At 39.5% G+C, this 19,636-nt stretch overlaps 1 protein-coding gene across 1 annotated transcript in view; it reads left to right on the top strand.

Moving 5' to 3' along the window:
- Positions 1-19,636, top strand: part of LOC126163152 (E3 ubiquitin-protein ligase SMURF1) — a 205,512-nt gene that overhangs the window by 57,095 nt on the left and 128,781 nt on the right. The window contains exon 5 of the mRNA XM_049920082.1: positions 9,280-9,535. Coding sequence (XP_049776039.1) covers positions 9,280-9,535 — 256 coding nt within the window. The remainder of the gene's footprint in view (positions 1-9,279; positions 9,536-19,636) is intronic.

Genomic DNA, 19,636 nt, shown 5'->3' with positions numbered 1-19,636 from the left:
TTGGCTGGAGTAGTGCTATAAATTCAATAATTTGTGTGTGTGTAGGCTTTCTATGTTTCATAAGGTTCTTTTGGATTACTGTTACAGTTTCTTGTATGGGTGTGTTTGAGTAAAGGTTGATAATGTCAAGTGATAAGAACTGAGCATTTTGGGGGAGTTTTTTTTTTTCTTTTAGTTCTTCAGCTAGTTTCCACTATTTTTATAGAACATGTTGTTTCATATGTATAATTTTTCCTCAGTATGTTATTCAGTTTCTCTGGCAGTTTGTGTGGTGAGCTGTTTATAGACTTTACTGTGGGACATATTGGATTACCTCTTTTTTTTATCTTTGACTGTGCTTTTAAGTGTGATGCCTTTGGATTTGTGCATGTAAGATATTTCCTTTCAGGTTCTGTCAATACGAAATGTGTGTTCTTTAGTTTCTCTTCAATTTTACTTTTAAATTGTTTTGTTGGTTCTTTTTTGTTATTATATTGAATATTATTAGCATCAAAGAATTCATTTGTTTTGTCTGTGTACTTCTTTTCTTTTACAATAACTGATGTACTGCTTTTGTCTGAATTTGTGACTACGGATTGGTTGTTTTTCAGTTTATTATGTATGGATTTTAGGTTTTTCTATTTTTTGTTGTTGTATATTTAGATCTAAATTTCTTTCTCAATACAGTGACCGACATAACAATCCCCGCAACCTCATGTCACTCGAATATCCATAAGCTGGGCGCATACAGATTAATGCTACATAGGGCAACTAAAATACCTTTGATGAGAAAAAGTGAAACAAGAATAAATATAGTGAAACAGGTGGCAGTTGCTAATAATTATACTGCTTTCATGGTTGACACATTCCTACACAAAGTGAAGAAACACCCTAACACAAAGTACACCACAGAAGAAAAAGACAAAAATAAATATACATCTAGCATCCCATACATTGGCAATATATCAAAGAAGACTGCAAATATCTTCAAAAATCACAGAGTAAAAGTTGGGTTTTGTACATCAAAAAACTACAGAAAAAATTAATACATAATATGATTACACTTTATGACTTCTACCCAGACTCTGGAATATACAAAGCAACATGCCAGGAATGTTCAATGTTCTACCTTGGACGAAGTGGGCAAAATTTCAACACTAGGTGCACAGAGCACATTAAAGCCTACACACACAAAACACACCCACAATATCAGCAATAGCTACACATACACATAATACAGGACAACCATTTGAAAAAGTAGATCAAAACGTCAAAAGAACTCCATTGACTAAATAAAGGGCACAAAATGGATTTGTTAGAAGGACTGGCGATATATTCACATTACAAAAAATATGAAGGCAAAATGTTAAGTGAAAAACTTGAAAGTGAATCGGTGAATTTCTTCAAATGCTTCAACTCTATACTTCAATAAATGTAGTCCTAATAGAAATAAACACCATTGTAAAACAGATGCAAGAAAATTATGATCTACATAGTTAAAAAATATGCCTTCTTTACAAAAGCATATCGTACCCTGGTGAAGACATGTAACATCTTTCTATCAACTACCTCTATAAACATCTTTGTTACTGTTTGTTCATATAAGTTATTCTCAATGTGTAATGTGAACAGAATGTTGTGTGTGATGTTTAACATGTGTAAGACTCTGCATGAATTGACCATAAGCAAACTGTAAGTAGAAGTTCTCCCAAATTTTGTCAAGAACTACATATAAAAACCGATAACTTACTAAAAATTGCACCTATTTTATATATTGCAGTAAATTCAACAAAGCTAAGCAGAACCTCACACATTGAAAAGATTACGCAAAAATGGCATAGCACAAAGAGAAGACACACTTGAAAATGGAAATCATTTCCTGAAACATGGTTTGTAAAATATGAACAAAAGAAAATCGTGACTGGTAGCAGAAAAGTTACTTATAAACAAATCCAATGTTATAATCCTTGGAATAGGTATCCACACATTACCCAATGGCATAAACAGATATGCCAGAATGACACCAATGACTGTTAAGTGTTATATTTCATATTGCCGTTAACACTCTCCCCACAGTGCACATTCATATATGCTTAACACTGTAACATGCACAATTTTTGTTACTGATTACTTCACAGAAACACTTGATGGGCAGCAATGCAACCAGCATTCTGTTTGTCACAAATAAATGGCAAGTAAGCAATAATTTGCTTTAAGCTAATCAGAGCACAACAGTTATTTGCAGTTAGTGTTTATTAATATTCATAAGAAATGAATACTGGTACTGCAATTTTGGAATGCCACGTAGTGTGTTGCCAGTTACATGAAATATGAGGAAATTATAAAACTTCTCACCATAACAAAAATGAAATGTGCTGTTCTTCTTTGGATTTTTGTGTGTCCTCTATTAATCATGCCTGGTAATGTCCCGAGGACATGTCGAATGGAGAGAACAGTCTAATGAGTAAAGACTATGGATCGAGAGTGAACTGAAGGAAGATGAAAGTAATGAAGTAGACAAAGTAAAGGAATTCTGCTACTGTGAAACAAAATGACATGTCAGAAAAAGTGAGGGCGACACAAAAAGCAGGCTTCCACAGGCAAAGAGGACATTTCTAACCAAGAGAAACGACGAAACAAACATGCCAAATTTTAACAGACGCAAAATCCCCAAGAATGGTGATATTCTACAGAAGCTTGAAATTTAGTGCAGACTTGAATGCAAGATCCTTATAATATTTTACGCAATGAAACTTTGACTCTAAATCTGGCAGAAAATCCAGAGAGATTCTGATCCTATGTGAAATACGTTAGCGGCAAGAAACAAACAATGCCTTTTCTGCGCGATAGCAATGGAGATACTTTTGAAGACAATGCTGCCAAAGCAGAGTTGCTAAACACAGCCTTCCGAAATGCCTTTACAAAAGAAGACAAAGTAAATGTTCCAGAATTTGAATCGAGAACAGCTGCCAACATGAGTAACGTAGAAGTAAATATCCTTGGAGCAGTGAAGCAACTTAAATCACTTAATAAAAGCAAGTCTCCTGGTCGAGGCTGTATACTAATTAGGTTCCTTTCACAGTATGCTGATGCATTAGCTCCATACTTAAAAATCATATACAACCGTTCGCTCGACGAAAGATCCATACCCAAAGACTGGGAAGTTGCACAGGTTGCACCAATATTCAGGAAAGATAGTAGGAGTAATCCACTTAAGTAGAGGCCCATATCGTTAACATTGATATGCAGCAGGATTTTGGAACATATATTGTGTTCGAACATTATGAATTACCTTGAAGAAAACTGTCTACTGACACACAGTCAACATGGATTTAGAAAACATCATTCTTGTGATATACAACCAGCTCTTTACTCACAAGAAGTGTTGAGTGCTATTGACAAGATATTTCAGATTGATTCCATATTTCTGGATTCCTGGAAGGCTTTTGACACGGTGCCACACTAGCAGCTTGTAGTGAAACTGTGTGCTTATGGAATATAGTCTCAGTTATGTGACTGGATTCATGATTTCCTGTCAGAGACGTCACACTTAATCAGAAATGATTTGTCATTTCCCAAGGTAGTGTTATAGGTCCTTTGCTGTTCCTTATCTACAGTAAACGATTTGGGAGACAATCTGAGCAGTTGTCTTAGGTTGTTTGCAGATGATGCTGTCATTTATCAATGAATAAAGTCATCAGAAGATCAGAACAAATTGCAAAACAGATTTAGAAAAGATATCTGTATGGTGCAAAAATTGGCAATTGATCCTAAACAATAAAAAGTGTGAGGTCATCCACACGAGTGCTAAAAGGAATCTGTTGAACTTCAGTTACACGATACATCAGTCAAATCTAAAGGCCGTAAATTCAACTAAATACCTAGGAATTAGAATCACGAACAACTTAAATTAGAAGGAACACACAGAACTTGTTCTGGGGAAGGCTAACCAAAGACTGTGTTTTATTGGCAGGACACATAGAAAATGTAACAGACCCACTAAGGAGACTGCCTACACTACGCTTGTTCGTCCTATTTTAGAATACTGCTGTGCAGTGTGGGATCCTTACCAGATAGGATTGGCAGAGTACATTGAAAAAGTTCAAAGAAGGGCAGCACATTTTGTATTATCGCGAAATAGGGAAGAGAGTGTCACTGAAACGATACAGGATTTGGGGCTGACATCATTAAAACAAAGGTATTTCTCGTTGCAGGAGAATGGTCTTACGAAATTCTGATCACCAACTTTCACCTCCGAATGTGAAAATATTTTGTCGACACCAACCTACATAGGGAGAAATGATCACCATAATAAAATAAAGGAAATCAGAACTCCTACAGAAAGATATGTGTTTGTTCTTTCCATGTACTATACGAGATTGGAATAATACAGAATTGTGAAGGTGATTTGATGAACCATCTATTGGGCACTTAACCCTTTAACTGCTGTGGGCGTGTTAATGCACGCGCCTTTGTGCCTGTCCCTGTGTGCTCTGAACGTGTTTACGCGCGCCATCAGTCCTGCCTGGTACTTTGAATGTGTGTACGTGTAGACACGTTCAGAATACCAGGTAGGACGACAGTGGCATGCGTAAACATGGTCAGAGCACACAACAGGGACAGGTACAAAGGCGCGTGCGTTAACACGTCCAGAGCAGTTAAAGGGTTAAATGTGATTTGCAGAGTATCAGTGTAGATGAAGATGTAGATATAGAAGTCTGCCAGTATCAGACATCAACAATAATCTGAAGAAAGAAATTTTGGCCGTATGTTTGGAGCACAGCATTGTATGGTAGTGAATCATGGACTGTGGAAAAACTAGAAAGGAAGTGAATCAGAGAGTTTGAGCTGGGATACACATTGAAGAGCTAAAGAAACTGGTAAACTGGCCTAGTATCTTGTAAGGCCCCCGCGAGCATGCAGAAGTGGTGCAGCATGATGTGGCATGGACTCGACTAATGTCTGAAGTAGTGCTGGAGGGAATTGACACCATGAATCCTGCAAAACTGTCCATAAATCTGTAAGAGTACGATGTGGTGGGGATCTCTTCTGAACAGCACATTGCAAGACGTCCCCTATATGCTCAATAATGTTCATATTGGAGGAGTTTGGTGGCCAGCGTAAGTGTTTAAACTCAGAAGGATGTTCCTGGAGCCCCTCTGTAACATCCCCCTGTGGGTCCAGGGGTTAGAATAGGCCCGAGGCATTCCCACCTGTCGCCTCTTGACAACATTGGGATTGCACTGTTAATGCCTGAGCTGTAAACTCCCCACATTTGCCAAGGAGTAGATGCCATCTTCCTGGGGCATCAGGATTCCCAGCAACAACCGTCATACCAGGTGGCATAACGTCATCCTCCAGTGGAATTGCAGCGGGTTTTTCCACCACCTAGCTGAGCTACAGCAACTGTTAAGCTTTACACCTGCTTTCTGCACTACTCTCCAGGAAACCTAATTCCTGGCAATGCGGACCCTTGCCCTCCATGGCTACAAGGGATATTACAGGAACCATAGCAATAGTGTGTCAGGTGGAGTTTGTGTCTATGTCCTGAACTCAATGTGCAGTGAACCTGGGCCCCTTCAAACCCCTCTTGAAGCTGTGGCTGTCAGGATAAGGATGACACAGGAAATAACTATCTGTAATGTATATCTTCCTCCAGATGGTGCAGTACCCCTGAATGCATTGGCTGCACTAATTGATCAGTTCCCTAAACCTTTCCTACTTTTGGGAGATTTTAATACCTTAACCCCTTGTGGGGTGGCACAGTGCTTACTGGCCAAGGCAGAGATGTAGAAACTTTGCTGTTTCAGTTCGACCTCTGGCTCTTAAATACTGGGGCTGCCAGACATTCAGTGTGGCTCGAGGTAGTTACTTGGCCATTGATTTATCAATTTGCAGCCCAGGACTTCTCCCATCTATCCACTGGAGAGAACATGATGACCTATGTGGTAGTGACCACTTCCCCATCTTCCTATCACTGCCCTGGCGTCAGGCCCACGGACGCCTGCTCAGATTGACTTTAAACAAGGTGGACTGGGAAGCCGTCACCTCTGCTGTCACCGTTGAATCTGCCCCACATGATAACATCGATTTTGTGGTTGAGCACGTAACTACAACGATCGTTTCTGTGACGGAAAACGCGTTACCTTGTTCATTAGAGTGCCCCCGTCAAAAGACAGTCCCTTGGTGGTCACCAGAAGTCGCTGAGGCAATTAAGGAGCATTGACGAGCTCTACAGCGCTATAAGTGGCACCCTTCCTTAGAGCACCTCATAGCCTGTAAACGGCTCCGTGCCTGTTTCGCCAACTTATCAAATGACTGAAACAGGAGTGTTGGGAGAGGTATGTCTCGACCATTGGGTGCCATACGTCACCTTCCCAAGTCTGGGCAAAGATCAAACAAGTTTTTGGATACCAGACCCCAACAGGTGTTCCTGGTGTTAACATAAATGATGTGTTATCTATCGATGCAAACACGATTGCTGAGCACTATGCTCGAGCCTCTGTGTCAGAGAATTACGCCCCCAGCCTTTCGCACTCTCAAATGACAGAGGGAAGGGAAAGTTCTCTCGTTCATTACAAGCCACAATGAATCCTACAATGCCCCATTTACAGAGTGGGAGCTTATCAGTGCCCTTGCACATTGCCCCAACACATCTCCTGGGCCAGTTCGGATCCACAGTCAGATGATTAAACATGTCTTGTCTGACTACAAGTGACATCTCCTTGTCACCTTCAACCAAATCTGGTGTGATGGCGTCTTTCCATTGCACTGGTGGGAGAGCACCATCATATCAGTGCTCAAACACGACAAAAACCCACTTGATGTGGATAGCTATCGGCCCATCAGCCTCGCCAACGTTCGTTGTAAGCTGCTGGAATGTATGGTGTGTCAGTGGTTGGGTTGCGTACTGGAGTCATGTGGCCTATTGGCTCCGTGCCAGCGCGGTTTCTGCCTGGGTTGCTCTACCACTGATAATCTTGTGTCCCTTGAGTCTGCCATCCGAACAGCCTTTTCCAGATGCCAACACCTGGTTTCCGTCTTTTTTGATTTACAAAAAGCACATGACACCAATGACACCACCTGGCAACATCATATCCTTGCCACATTATACGAGTGGGGTCACCGAGGCCCGCTCCCGATTTTTATCCAGAATTTCCTGTCACTTCCTACTTTCCGTGTCCAAGTTGGTGCATCCCATAGTTCGCCCCATATTGAGGAGAATGGGGTCCCACAGGGCTCTGTATTGAGTGTGTGTCTATTTTTAGTAGCCATTAATGGTCTAGCAGCAGCTGTGGGGCTGTCTGTCTCACCCTCTCTGTATGAATACAACTTCTGCATTTCGTACTGCTCCACCAGTACCGGTGTTGCTGAGTGGCACCTACAGGGTGCCATCCACAAGGCACAGTCATGGGCTCTAGCCCACTGCTTCCAGTTTTCGGCCGCAAAGGCATGTGTTGGACACTTCTGACAGTGTCGTACCGTTCATCCGGAACCAGAACTTTATTTTAATGTCGATCCACTCACTGTAGTGGAGACATATCAAGTTTTAGGACATTGGTGCTTCAATGTAGAAGAATGTTGAAAATTAGGTGGACTAATAAGAAACTGAATTAAGTGATTATAAGCAGAACTGGTGAAGAAAGGGGCATGTGGAAGATACTGACAAGAAGAAAGGAGAGGGTGGTAGGACATGTTAAGACATCAGGGAATAACTTCTGTGGTGTTTGTGGGATATAGAGGAAAAAAGGTCTTGCACGAAGTGAAATTCTCCCTGCATTTCAGTGCAATTCTCTGGTGGGGCAAAATTCCTATTTACACATCGTCCATAAACAGCCTTATTAAGCGACCCTTATCCTCACTACAGGTGAATCCCTGTCACCCTGGTATCTAGGTGACCTGCCCTCTCCCAACCAGTCCTCCCTCCTTTCCAAGAAAGACCTTTTTAGTTCTGAAAGCTGGTTAGTGTGTCATATAAACGTTTTCATGTACTACACATTGTGCCTTCTGAAAGTACTGGTTATATAATTGTGTATCATCAAAGTATATGGAGGTATGTGTAACATGTACTATCAATTTATCAAAATGCTAATGCTTTGGTCATCATTGTTCACCTAAAATATACTGTTGGAAACATTATATGAGTCTTGGGAGACTTGTTTTTTAAAAGAAATTCAGAGTTGTAGTAGATTTACGTATCATCCAGAAGGTGAAGTTGTGGTCAGTGTACTTCCCTGTGATCGCCAAATTGAGGTAGTTAACTATCTTGAAGAATTTGTGTTGATGGCACCTTTTAACACTTAAAACGTCCTTCCACAAAAGGTGCAACAAAAGGAAAGTAGGTTCTTTAAGCTTGCAATCGTTAACTTGTAGAAGGAGTGTAGCTGTACATCTGGTCAGTATATGTCAATATAATTTGGTTAAATTAGTACATATTTATAAAACCTCAGTGAATTGGGAAGGATTGAGGTGAGAAGTAATAAGAAAATTGCTCCGTTTGCTCAGTAGGATCTTCACAAAATTATGTTAGGGTTTGCACAGACTGCACACCATTCTATTGAACTAGTCACTAAGCAAACTTTTAATGATGAAATATATGAATATATGTTCTTATAATTCTTGTCGGACTATGTTCACACCCTTTTGATCTACTGAAGATATATTTGTACTTAATAATGAATTAAAACTAAAAACTGTCTTAACTTACAGAAATAAGACTACTTGCATTATTAAAGAACTATTTGTCATTTCATTTTAATAATATTTCATCAAAAGTTTCTTCTCAATAGATCTATTTAGTTCCAGTGGATGAGCAGTACTGCAATCAGTCCTTCCATTGCTCAAAATATTACAGTATGTAGACTCCCTCCTTTTTCTGAAGAGGGCAGTCGCAAGTGTAATAAACCTCATGTCGACTGCTTCTCACATTTATCAATTACGATAAATTGTCACTGTGTAAGGCCACAATTTAAGGTTGAGGAAAAGTCCTACACTAATACACCATGACAAATAGTTCAACAGTAAAGTAGGTAATCTCATTTCTGTAGTGTCGTGGTAATGTAGTTGAGATCTAACCATCATAAGTAATTTTCAACTGAAAGTTCTCAAATTGTACGTTGAAAGGCAGAAACTCACTTTGAAAACTTGCACGTTATAATAGTTATCACAGTGGTAGTACAATGTAAGATGCTGAGAACCTACTTTACGAAGTAATATATGGGCTAAAACTCTTGACTGACTTTATGCTACTATGTCATTAAATATTGTCAGTTATATGTTTGTGTTGTATAATTTTTGCAGATCAGCGCTTGGATTTGTGCAAGTTAAGCTTAGACAGTCCCGATCCAGTGAAAGGTCAAATTGTAGTTTCTTTGCTCTCCCGTGATGGCCACAGTGGTGTCGCAGGTGGTGGCCACAATGCTGTTGTGGATCCTCTGGGAGACCTCAGTTGCCCTGAGGACCTCCCCGAGGGATGGGAAGAGCGAAGAACTTCCGACGGTTGGCTTTATTACGTAAATCATCACACCAAAACTACTCAGTGGTTTAGGCCAACAAGGTAATTTTGTGTTGACATCTCCAAGGACAAATTTTGTTTATTAAAATTCCTGTTCCAGTCTCATATTTTGTATAATATTTAAAAGGTGATGCTAGATCCTACATCCTACTGATTTTGACAAGTTTCAACATAAATCTCAAGGACACAGGGGGCCTCTCAAAAATAATCTCCGTGGAAGATTCAGGCTAATATGCTTCAGCATTAAAAAAAAAATAAAGAAATTACATATCACAGGATAGGAGTATTTCATGGTGTGTGTGTGTGTGTGTGTGTGTGTGTGTGTGTGTGTGTGTGTGTGTGTGTGTGTGTTTCCCCCATGTATTTTCATAGAAATGTGAAGGTGAAAAAGTGCTCAAATCATATGGGACATAATCACAATAAAACACGTGAACCCAATATTAATTGCAGTTCAGTTATCAAACCATGGGAGATATAGACACTGGTATATTAACCAGATTTACAAAAAGGAGCAAAATTATAACACATTTCTGAAGCACTTCGAGAATAACATTGAGTTGATGCCATAAAGCTCTGTAACCTTGTACATGATCAGTTGTCTGCGCAAATATTTCAAATGACATGTTCATGTTGAATGAGATCAACTATCAAGAGAATTGTATTTTGAAATTGTAAACCAAGATTACTTTTCATTATGTTTTGGGTAGGAAGAGCGTGTGTGCGTGTGTGTGTGTGTGGGGGGGGGGGGGGGGGGGGGGGGCGCGTGCGCGCGTGCAGGAAAAGGGCTTTAATTTAATCTGCTTGGTGCAGAGTATTTCTGTACTTTGCCTGCTTTATTAATGAATACATTTTGGTCCACTGTGAAGACTTACCATGGAAAGTTATGGGAGGAGGGGGAGAGGGGGGGTTTGGGGGGGGGGGGGGTGGAATTCCTTGTGGAATTGGGAGTCCCTTGGTTAGCATTGGCTTAGGTTTAGGAGATCTCCGGCCTTGCTTCCATGCAGCCAGGTTCCCACCTCCTCTGTTTCCCTGTCTTTTGTCTGGTCTTTTGTGCCATTCTGTTTCTCCTTTTCCTGTGTGTCTGTTCTTCCCCTGTTGTTGTCCCAAATGTGTCAAGATTCTGATATGGCATGTGGAATGAGACAGGTTGGCAGCAGTACTGGTGCCCCATCACACACAGTGCCTCCTGGACAACCTTTGCTCTTGCCTGCCCCCCCCCCCTCCCCCCCCCTTCCTGTTCCTTACTCTTCCTGCTGCCCCCTACATTCCTTCTGCCTCTTTTTTCCTGGTTTTCTTTTCCCATCAGCTGGACACTGCTGTTGTCAGGGATGGGTGATCCACTCCTGAACTGATCCGAAGTGCCAGGTCCTTCTAACAAGGGAATCTCCCCATCGCACCCCCCTCAGATTTAGTTATAAGTTGGCACAGTGGATAGGCCTTGAAAAACTGAACACAGATCAATCGAGAAAACAGGAAGAAGTTGTGTGGAACTATGAAAAATAAGCAAAATATACAAACTGAGTAGTTCATGCGAAAATAGGCAACATTAAGGATAATCTGAACTCATGAGTGCCATGGTCCCGTGGTTAGCGTGAGCAGCTGCGGAACGAGAGTTCCTTGGTTAAGTCTCCCCTCAAGTGAAAAGTTTTTCTTTATTTTCGCAAAGTTATGATCTGTCCATTCGTTCATTGACGTCTCTGTTCACTGTAATAAGTTCAGTGTCTGTGTTTTGCGACCGCACCGCAAAACCGTGCGATTAGTAGACGAAAGGTCGTGCCTCTCCAATGGGAACCGAAAACATTTGATCGCAAGGTCATAGGTCAACCGATTCCTCCACAGGAAAACACGTCTGATATATTCTATACGACACTGGTGAGGGCATGTGCGTCACATGACAGGAATATGTTTTCGACCCACCTAACTTGTACACTTGGCGAATGGGTAAAAAGATTCTTCTACATTGCCCGATTTAGGTTTTCTTGTGGATGTGAGAATTACTCCCAAAAAAGTGATGAAAACATAAGAGTTTGTCACATAAACTGCAACAAATGAATCCAACAGTTTCACTGTTGCACACTTTTCCCTGTGCTCTGTCAAAACATATGTTTCTGACGTTTTCAAATTTTGCCGTGTGTAGATCGTCAAATCCTGCATATGTCCAAGCAAATCTGAACATGTCCTGGAATTTTGGAGAGCGAAGTTGATTATGTGTGAGTGCCTGAACTTTGATAATTGTCTGAAAATAAAAAAATAAAATTTTACGCTCGAAGGAAGACTTGAACCAAGGACCTCTCATTCCGCAGCTGCTCACGCTAACCATGGGACCACGGCGCTCCTGAGATCAAATTATCCTTGAAGTTGCCTATCTTGGCATGGACTACTCAGTTTGTATATTTTGCTTATTTTTTTCATTGTTCCACACAACTTCTTCTTGTTTTCTCGATTGATCTGTGTTCAGTTTTTCAAGGCCTATCCACTGTGCCAACTTACAACTAAATCTGAGGGGGGTGCGATGGGGAGGTTCCCTTGTAAGGTGTAATCCGTCGGAGACTTGGAAAAAAATAGCGTTAGCCCATTTGATCCTAACTCTCTCTCTGTGGTGATATTAGTGACCAGAACAAAGATTCTGTAGCAGGCTTCTTCAACAGCACCCTATGCGCCACATGCTGAAGGAAACATTTCCCAGGCCACAAAAAAATGTGCTATTGATCATTTACATATATGGATTTGTGTATCTTCCTAGGGAGTGCAGCTTTTCTTAGCAGTGAAAAGAACCGAAAATGAAGAAAGCTAAATTCTTCAGAACAGTGCGTTAATACAGGAAATGCTTTGCACCTTATACTGGCTGTAAATGATAACTGTTTACAAAGTACCACGGTGTTGTTGAGGAAGTTGATAAGAAAAGGTTTGATGCAGAGCACTTGTAGTCTATAAAATGGGAAACAAATTCATACTGGACTATGAAAATTACCTAAGCTACAGCACATGCATTTCATGTAGGATTTTCAGTAATTCTCGTTCTGTTCACACGCACTATTAATCCTAGAGGGGGGAAAACCTTCTTTGTAGGATATTTAATGTAATTTGTATGTCACTTTTATGTTTTCCTTGAAAAACTAAAAATTGTGACATTTAACAAAAATGTACCCTAGTACAAAATTCAACTACATTAAATTTCCTATGAAAGATGCTATTCATTTTTTTCTCTAGGACTAATAGTTAGCATGAAGAGAACAAGAGAATACTGAAGACTTTGTGCAGTGTGCACGCTCCTTAATTTAGTGTTTTTTTTAGCTAATTCTTCATCTGGACTTCCTCTACACTACTGTAGTACATAGTAAACAGTTATTGTTTACACTGTACATTTTTGCTCTTGATCTGAAGAGAAAGCCTAAAATTTAAGAAGCTCAATAATGTTTACATACTAAATGAATTGTTACTTCTTATCTTTTGACACACTCGGAGTGTGCTGTTGACCCAATCGTCGGCTGATGCCTCGCAGCAGCCTATCTCGATTGCTGTCCGATCTCTATTGAATTGAATAGCTTACAAAGCAACTTTGGAATCACCCTGCTGTCTGTGCTCTTGGCTCACTCACTGATTTAGCTTGCAGATCTCGTCTTTGACTCAGTGACTCTCCGTCCAAGTTCAGCTTTACTGAATATTGTACTTTATCATAGAAAGAGTATGTACTTAGATAATTATTTTTATATTTATGATAGTGTATGTAAATATTGTAATTATTTATTTATTTAACCTGACCAGATTAATGCTTTCAGGACACCTCTTACACTGGACCAGGATCTTATATTTAACTTCAAAAGTTATTACATCACTGTTACTTTTAAAAAAATCATATTTTTAGAATGTATCAGGCATTTATCTGTTACATCTCCTCTTTATTGAAATTATTGATCTTTCCATGTTTTCCTCAGTCTTCCTAAAGACATTATGCCCACTGGGCAATAATTCATAATTATTTCATGTATCCTGTCATCTTCCATTCTTGTGACATTGTCCATTCAGTCATTCCTGCATTCCTTAGTCCGCTCATTTAACCTTTTCGCTCTCTGATCTTCACTGATGTCAGCAACCAACCTCCTGTCAGTGTGCACCAAGCTACACTACTGAGTAGTCATATCTACAGTGTGCAGTGCTTTTATTCTTTATTCATTTATTTTTGTTATAGGCAGTGATTCACTCCCAAATGTCATAGTCTGCACTGACATTGTTTTGTGGAACTTTGGTAGCATTTTGTGTCTTACTTCAGTTCTGAATGTTTTACACATTGTTCTGTTAACACAATTAAATTTTTTAGCTTTCTTTTGTATCTCCTTTTCTGTCATAAGTTTGATAGTATTTCCTACGATATGGCACTAGTTTACTCTTTGTATTTTCTTATCATTTGTTGCTATTTTGCTGGGAATTGGCTCCTAGATCTGAAAGCAATAACTTTTTTTTTTTTTTTTCTTTGAAGATACAAAATCCAACCAGAAGTTGGAAACAGCGTGAAACAAGTCATCCTGCTAAATGACTTCCTTCCGTTACTCCATAATCCCAGATTTTTGTGACTTCAGCACATTTTCATGTTGTGGGTACTTGCACCAGTGTTGAATGGTTTTGGAATTCCAGCTCACCCTGCAATTTCTGGAGCTCCTTTAGTGTTGTTTTGGTGCTGGCACGATTTGTGAGTGCTAGATTCTGCAGTGACTTTTTGCAGCTTGTGTCACCTTATTTTCATCACTTTTCTTTTCAGTGACCATCTGTCATGATTACTCAGGACACACTTTTGTCCATGTTGTGACGTAGCGATGTTCTTCCACTTTCCCTGTACGCAGTATAAATCTTCAATACAGTGTCTCTTGAAACACCAAGTACTTCAGCTATGTTGGTTAAGGAAGCACCAGCAATATGAACACCAACAAGTTGCCCAAGTTAAAATTCACATAGTTCCAACATCATGTTCTCACAAGCACAGAAAACACTGTTCTGACAATGATCGACACTTGCAACATATAGAGGACATTGCACAGTTGCCCTTCATGGTCAGATACAACAGCACAACTTGCAGGCTGGCTGGCATTTGCATTCATGTTCGAACAAGTGTTTCTCATGATGTTTCCATATTTTTTTCCAACCCTTGTAGCTGAATGGTCACCTTTCCCATATTTTATGTTTTATTCCACCCAGGTCTTTCCATTTTTGTTAATTTCTATGCATTATTTAGTTAAGCAATTTATACAAAAAATCAGATGTTCACTCAGGGATGACAAAAGTTCTTGTTTCGGCAACATGTGCTGTATATAAAAAACCACATGTAGTTTTTTCTTAATAGGTTTACTCAGTTTGTCAGTGGCTTCCACTGTCTTTACTCCAATCACAGATATTTACACAATTTTATCCTGTTCCCTAATCTATTAATACATACACTCAGAAATGGAACTTACTTCTTTTCCAGTATCAGTTGTCCGTTTTCTACACTGTTAAAAATCTTCACTTTGATGAAATATTCCCCCATCCTTATATTTTCTGAATTTACTTCCTCTTCCAAGAAATTCTCTTCAGTCGTTCTCTCTTTCTTCTAACCCACACTGCTTTTGCGAACTGTTTTATTCCATACTATTTACTACCATGTGGCTGGTCACCATTTCTCTGTTAGTTACTAATGAATAAACTTTTACTCATCATGTTAACAGAACCTTCCATCAGTTCTTGGTAGAACAACATTATAATAAATGAAAAGCACCAGTTTGCTTTTGTTCTACAATATTACTTTTATTGTGTTAAACGGTTTTCGGCTTACAAGGCCATCTTCACACATTTATTGAGTATTGTCACCAAAGAAGTAACAATGTTTGCAAACAACATTGGAAGAAAAGTAACCCGTCTAGACTGAAGCAGAAACATACAGTAAGTAACATCTTAGACAGTGTGGTTTAGTTAGTTAACTTTTAGTTAGTTCTCTTCCCTTACGAAATAACGTCCAACTTTCTGTCCCATTTCTGGACTCCTCACCTGGGTATTCATTTCTCCTCAGCTGCTGGCTACTTTTTTCTCCCTTTCTGTATAGACATATAGCTCACTAATTCTACATCCTTCCACTCCCTGGCAGTCATATTTATTTGTATTATTATCTCCCATTGGTTGTATATATATATATTTGTTGCATATTGTTGAACCTACTTTCATCATTACCAGTTATCTGTCTCGAAAGCTCTTCTGCTCTGGATGTGTTGCAAGCTTATGGACTATGACCCTACTCTCTAAATCCTTTTTGTCATCCTCAATGTCAGATCCCTCTTCCAACTCACTACCATACTTATCAATACTTGAAACATCATAACAGTTATATACTCATCCTAAATTTGAATCGTCTATCTTATTTCTCCTTTTCACTTTCTTCTCTGCTCCCTTTTCTCCTTCTCAGTTCTCCACCTCAGTTCTCCACTAAATCGTCTGCAGTGGTACACAGCTTACCTCCACCCTCCTGTTCTGCAGAACTTCCTCCTGGGTGCATTTGCCTTTCATTGTTCACAACATCCATTGTCGTATGTGCTTCAGTCTCCCTTATATTCCGTCTTTCCACTTTGTCAAGCCCAACTGTCCAAATGTCTTCCTACTGAATTAAATTTTCTATGCTTGTATTTATTAGCTTTTTCTCATGCATACTGATACATATTATTTTGCAGTCTGCCTGTCTTTGTGACTCAGGTACAAGGTTTATCCCATCCACCTACCTGTGTAAGCCGTGCCATACCTTTAGCTTTCATGATTCAAACCCTGTTGTCTCCTTGTTTCTGCATCAGGGCCACCTTTTTCTGAGCCTGCTTGCCATTTGCTGAGCAAGACCTACTATTTTGGTGGAGACCAATTCTACCTCTACCTCTAGCACCATGTCCGTGATTTGTAGTGGTAGCTCGCATCCTGTATTCATAATTAGGTGTAACATTCCTCAGTATTCCACTTTCTCTTGGAACTCAACATGCACTCACCCATACCAGCCATTGACTTCATTTACACAGCTCAAAAATTGCTGTGCGTTGCAGTCAGTAATGCTCACGTACTTCGGTACTTCCTTGGGAACTTCTTACATAGACAACAGATAATAACTTCTTTCACAACATTCTTACATGGCCTATCTAAAGTTCCTTTTATACTCTGAAGCATCTATAAAATCCATTCATTTCTCTCTTTGCTTCTCCGTAGACTAGTAATTGGATCAAAACCTTATCATGAATTCATCAAATGTATCGCATCTGACCAGCACCTTGACTGCCCATCCTTGTGCCTCTCCTGCCAGGTGTTGTTTCTGTAGTCTGATTTTTTCTATTTCTATGCACTCTTCTGGCAAACAAATCCTGTGCTCAAGCACCGAGTGAACTTGCTCTGCAAATATTGCAGAAATGGAAAGTGTTGTTGATTTGTGCTTTTCAGAGATTGGGTTGGTAATCAGGGGCATATGTTGTTAGCTAATAAACAGATTGCTATAATACTTTTTAGAAAATGTATTTTTGTGCAAGCATACACTTTTTTAAGTGGAACAGCAGCTATTGGCATTAATAAACTAAAAGCAGGGTAAACTAGAATATCAGTAGTGGTTGTTGCTAGATTATAGTGCAAGTCGTTTACAGGACACCATATTTTGAAAAGTTCCCACACTGACACTTTTACAATATCTGTGGTAACACACACTAAGGAACAGCACAACTGCATACACTAGTTATGTGGATTCTGATGAGTTATGGGACAATTGAGCATCACAGGTTGTGTTCAGAATGAACCACCACCAGCAGCAATACATGCTTACAGGCTGGTATGGAACGACTGCTGCACATATACTAACATTTCAGTGGAGATGTCCAAGCAGGCTGCAGTAATAAATCATTGCATATTGTCGGGTGTAGTTGGTATGTCCTTGTTGACGGCATTTGACAGCATGTGTCAAGTTTCCCCACAGAAAAAAGTCTTCTGGCATCATATCCGGGGAATGAACCAGTCAAGTACAGGTTCTCTGTGTCAAATCCAGCAATTTGGAAACAATTTGTGAAGACATCCTGTAATACTTTGTGCACTATGGGCTTGACAGCCAATGTGTTGGTACCATAGGTTCCTCCTAGTCTGCAGAGGAACATCTTCTAGCATCCATGGAAGATGGTCTGTTAGGAGGCTGTTACACTTGTGCGCATTCAGTGTTCCATCTATGAAATGTGGCCCATGATCTGACGCTTCACTATCTCACACAACATGTGTGCACTCCATGGATGCCGATGTCCCACCTGACGAAGCCAATGGGGTTGTCAACAGATCAATAGTGCATTTTTTGGCGTATTACCTGGCCATAATTGGTAAATGTGGCTTCATCATTAAACAAGATACATGTTACATCAGAAGCATCCTGTCTTAATGCTTACATACAGAAGTTAACATGATTCTTGTTATTGTTTCCATGCACCTCTTGATGGAGAGAGATGTGGTAGGGATGGAACCTATGTCAATGGAGAATGCATAGGGCACTTCCCTGACTCTTGCCACTTCTGTGTGCGATTGTGCAGGAGCTAACTTGTGGATCAACTGCAATAGCAGCAAGAACTTAATTTCTCAGTCTTCTGTCACCGCTTGTTTCCTTCTGTTACATTGTGTATGTGTTACACTATCACTTTCTCATAACTGAAGAGCTTGATAAATAATTTCCGAGGTGGTTGACATCTATTGGGATATCTTGTCACATACACTGTGCAAGAACGAACTGCATTGGTAAAGCCAACGTCCACTCAGTACCTACTGCTTGGACTGTCACAGACTGACTAGCAAGTCACAGTGCATTCAAGGAACACACAAGCACACTGTATGGAAACATAACATTGTACCTAGGAACTATACAGGTTGAATGGCACAAAGTGAGGCAATTTTTCAAAATATGATATGTCGTAAATGTCTTGCACTACAATCCTGCAACAAACACCCCTGACATTGTAATTTACCCTACTTTTAGTTTGTTAATGTCAATAGGCATTGGTCCATTTAAAAAAGTATACTTTTGCACAAAATGCACCCTTTATAAGTATGATTACAATCTGTTTATTGGATACCAATACATGCTCTGACTACCAATACATTCTGTGAAACCCACACATCAACAGCACTTTCCATTTCTGCAATATTTGTGGTGCAAGTTGTAGGTGATTCATCCTGTATAAATACCACAGGCTGAACATCTCCTTGTGGATCAAATTTTCTGTCCATCTCCAATAGATGAAGTTAATCTGGCAAAATCTCCTGTTCACATTTAATTCAAGATTAGTGCCTGTTACTTGATCTCACCTGATCGATTTCACATTTGTTGTTCATTAATTCCCCTAACATTAATTGATTCTCTACCCTTTCCTGTAGTTCTGTCATTCAGTTATTTGTTTTCTTAATGTCTTTCCTGATGGCCTCTGTACCTGTTTTGGTGTTACGCATTTTAGTTACTTTAAACCTGCTTTCCACCTGTTCTTTCATGGAACACAAATTCAGTTCTACATCCTGTTTTGACTTTGTCTTAAAGGTATTTATGTTTGTCCTTATTTCTTTCTCCATTTCTGTTTTGAATTTATTGATTCTGGATTCACCTCTGATGTGAATACATCCATTTCTGATTGCAAAGTATTTATCTTTGATTCAACATCACCTAATGTCATATTTATTGTTTCTCTTTTGGAACCTAGATATTCTTTATTAGTATTCAATTTAGAATTCATTGATCTTGTTGCATTTAGTAACTGTTGACATAGAGCTATCAGTTATGGATCAGTACTAGTCAGTTGACTGCCAGTGGTCAGTCAACTGGCTCCTGTCACTTTCCATTACATCAACTACATCTATTTTTACTTCACTCTATCCCATTTCTAATAGTTACTATTATGACTTATGTAGGTAATTTCTTGTTCAATATTTTGGTCTTGAGATATTTCCTCTACAGGTTCAACCCAAATATTCATGACTAATCAGTCAGACAAGTCCTGACAGCATGGTCACCATTTATAATGTAACAACTTCTTATGGCTTTTTCTATAACTTGAACTACTGAATGTGGTGTACTAAGTTCATTTACATCAATAGCATGGTCATTAAACTCATCCTAAAGAGCAGAATCATGCTTTG

The sequence above is a fragment of the Schistocerca cancellata genome, chromosome 2, assembly GCF_023864275.1.
Source record: "Schistocerca cancellata isolate TAMUIC-IGC-003103 chromosome 2, iqSchCanc2.1, whole genome shotgun sequence".
Lineage (NCBI taxonomy): Eukaryota > Metazoa > Arthropoda > Insecta > Orthoptera > Acrididae > Schistocerca > Schistocerca cancellata.
Note: the sequence above shows the minus strand (reverse complement) of the source record. Positions and strands in the feature narration are given on the sequence as shown.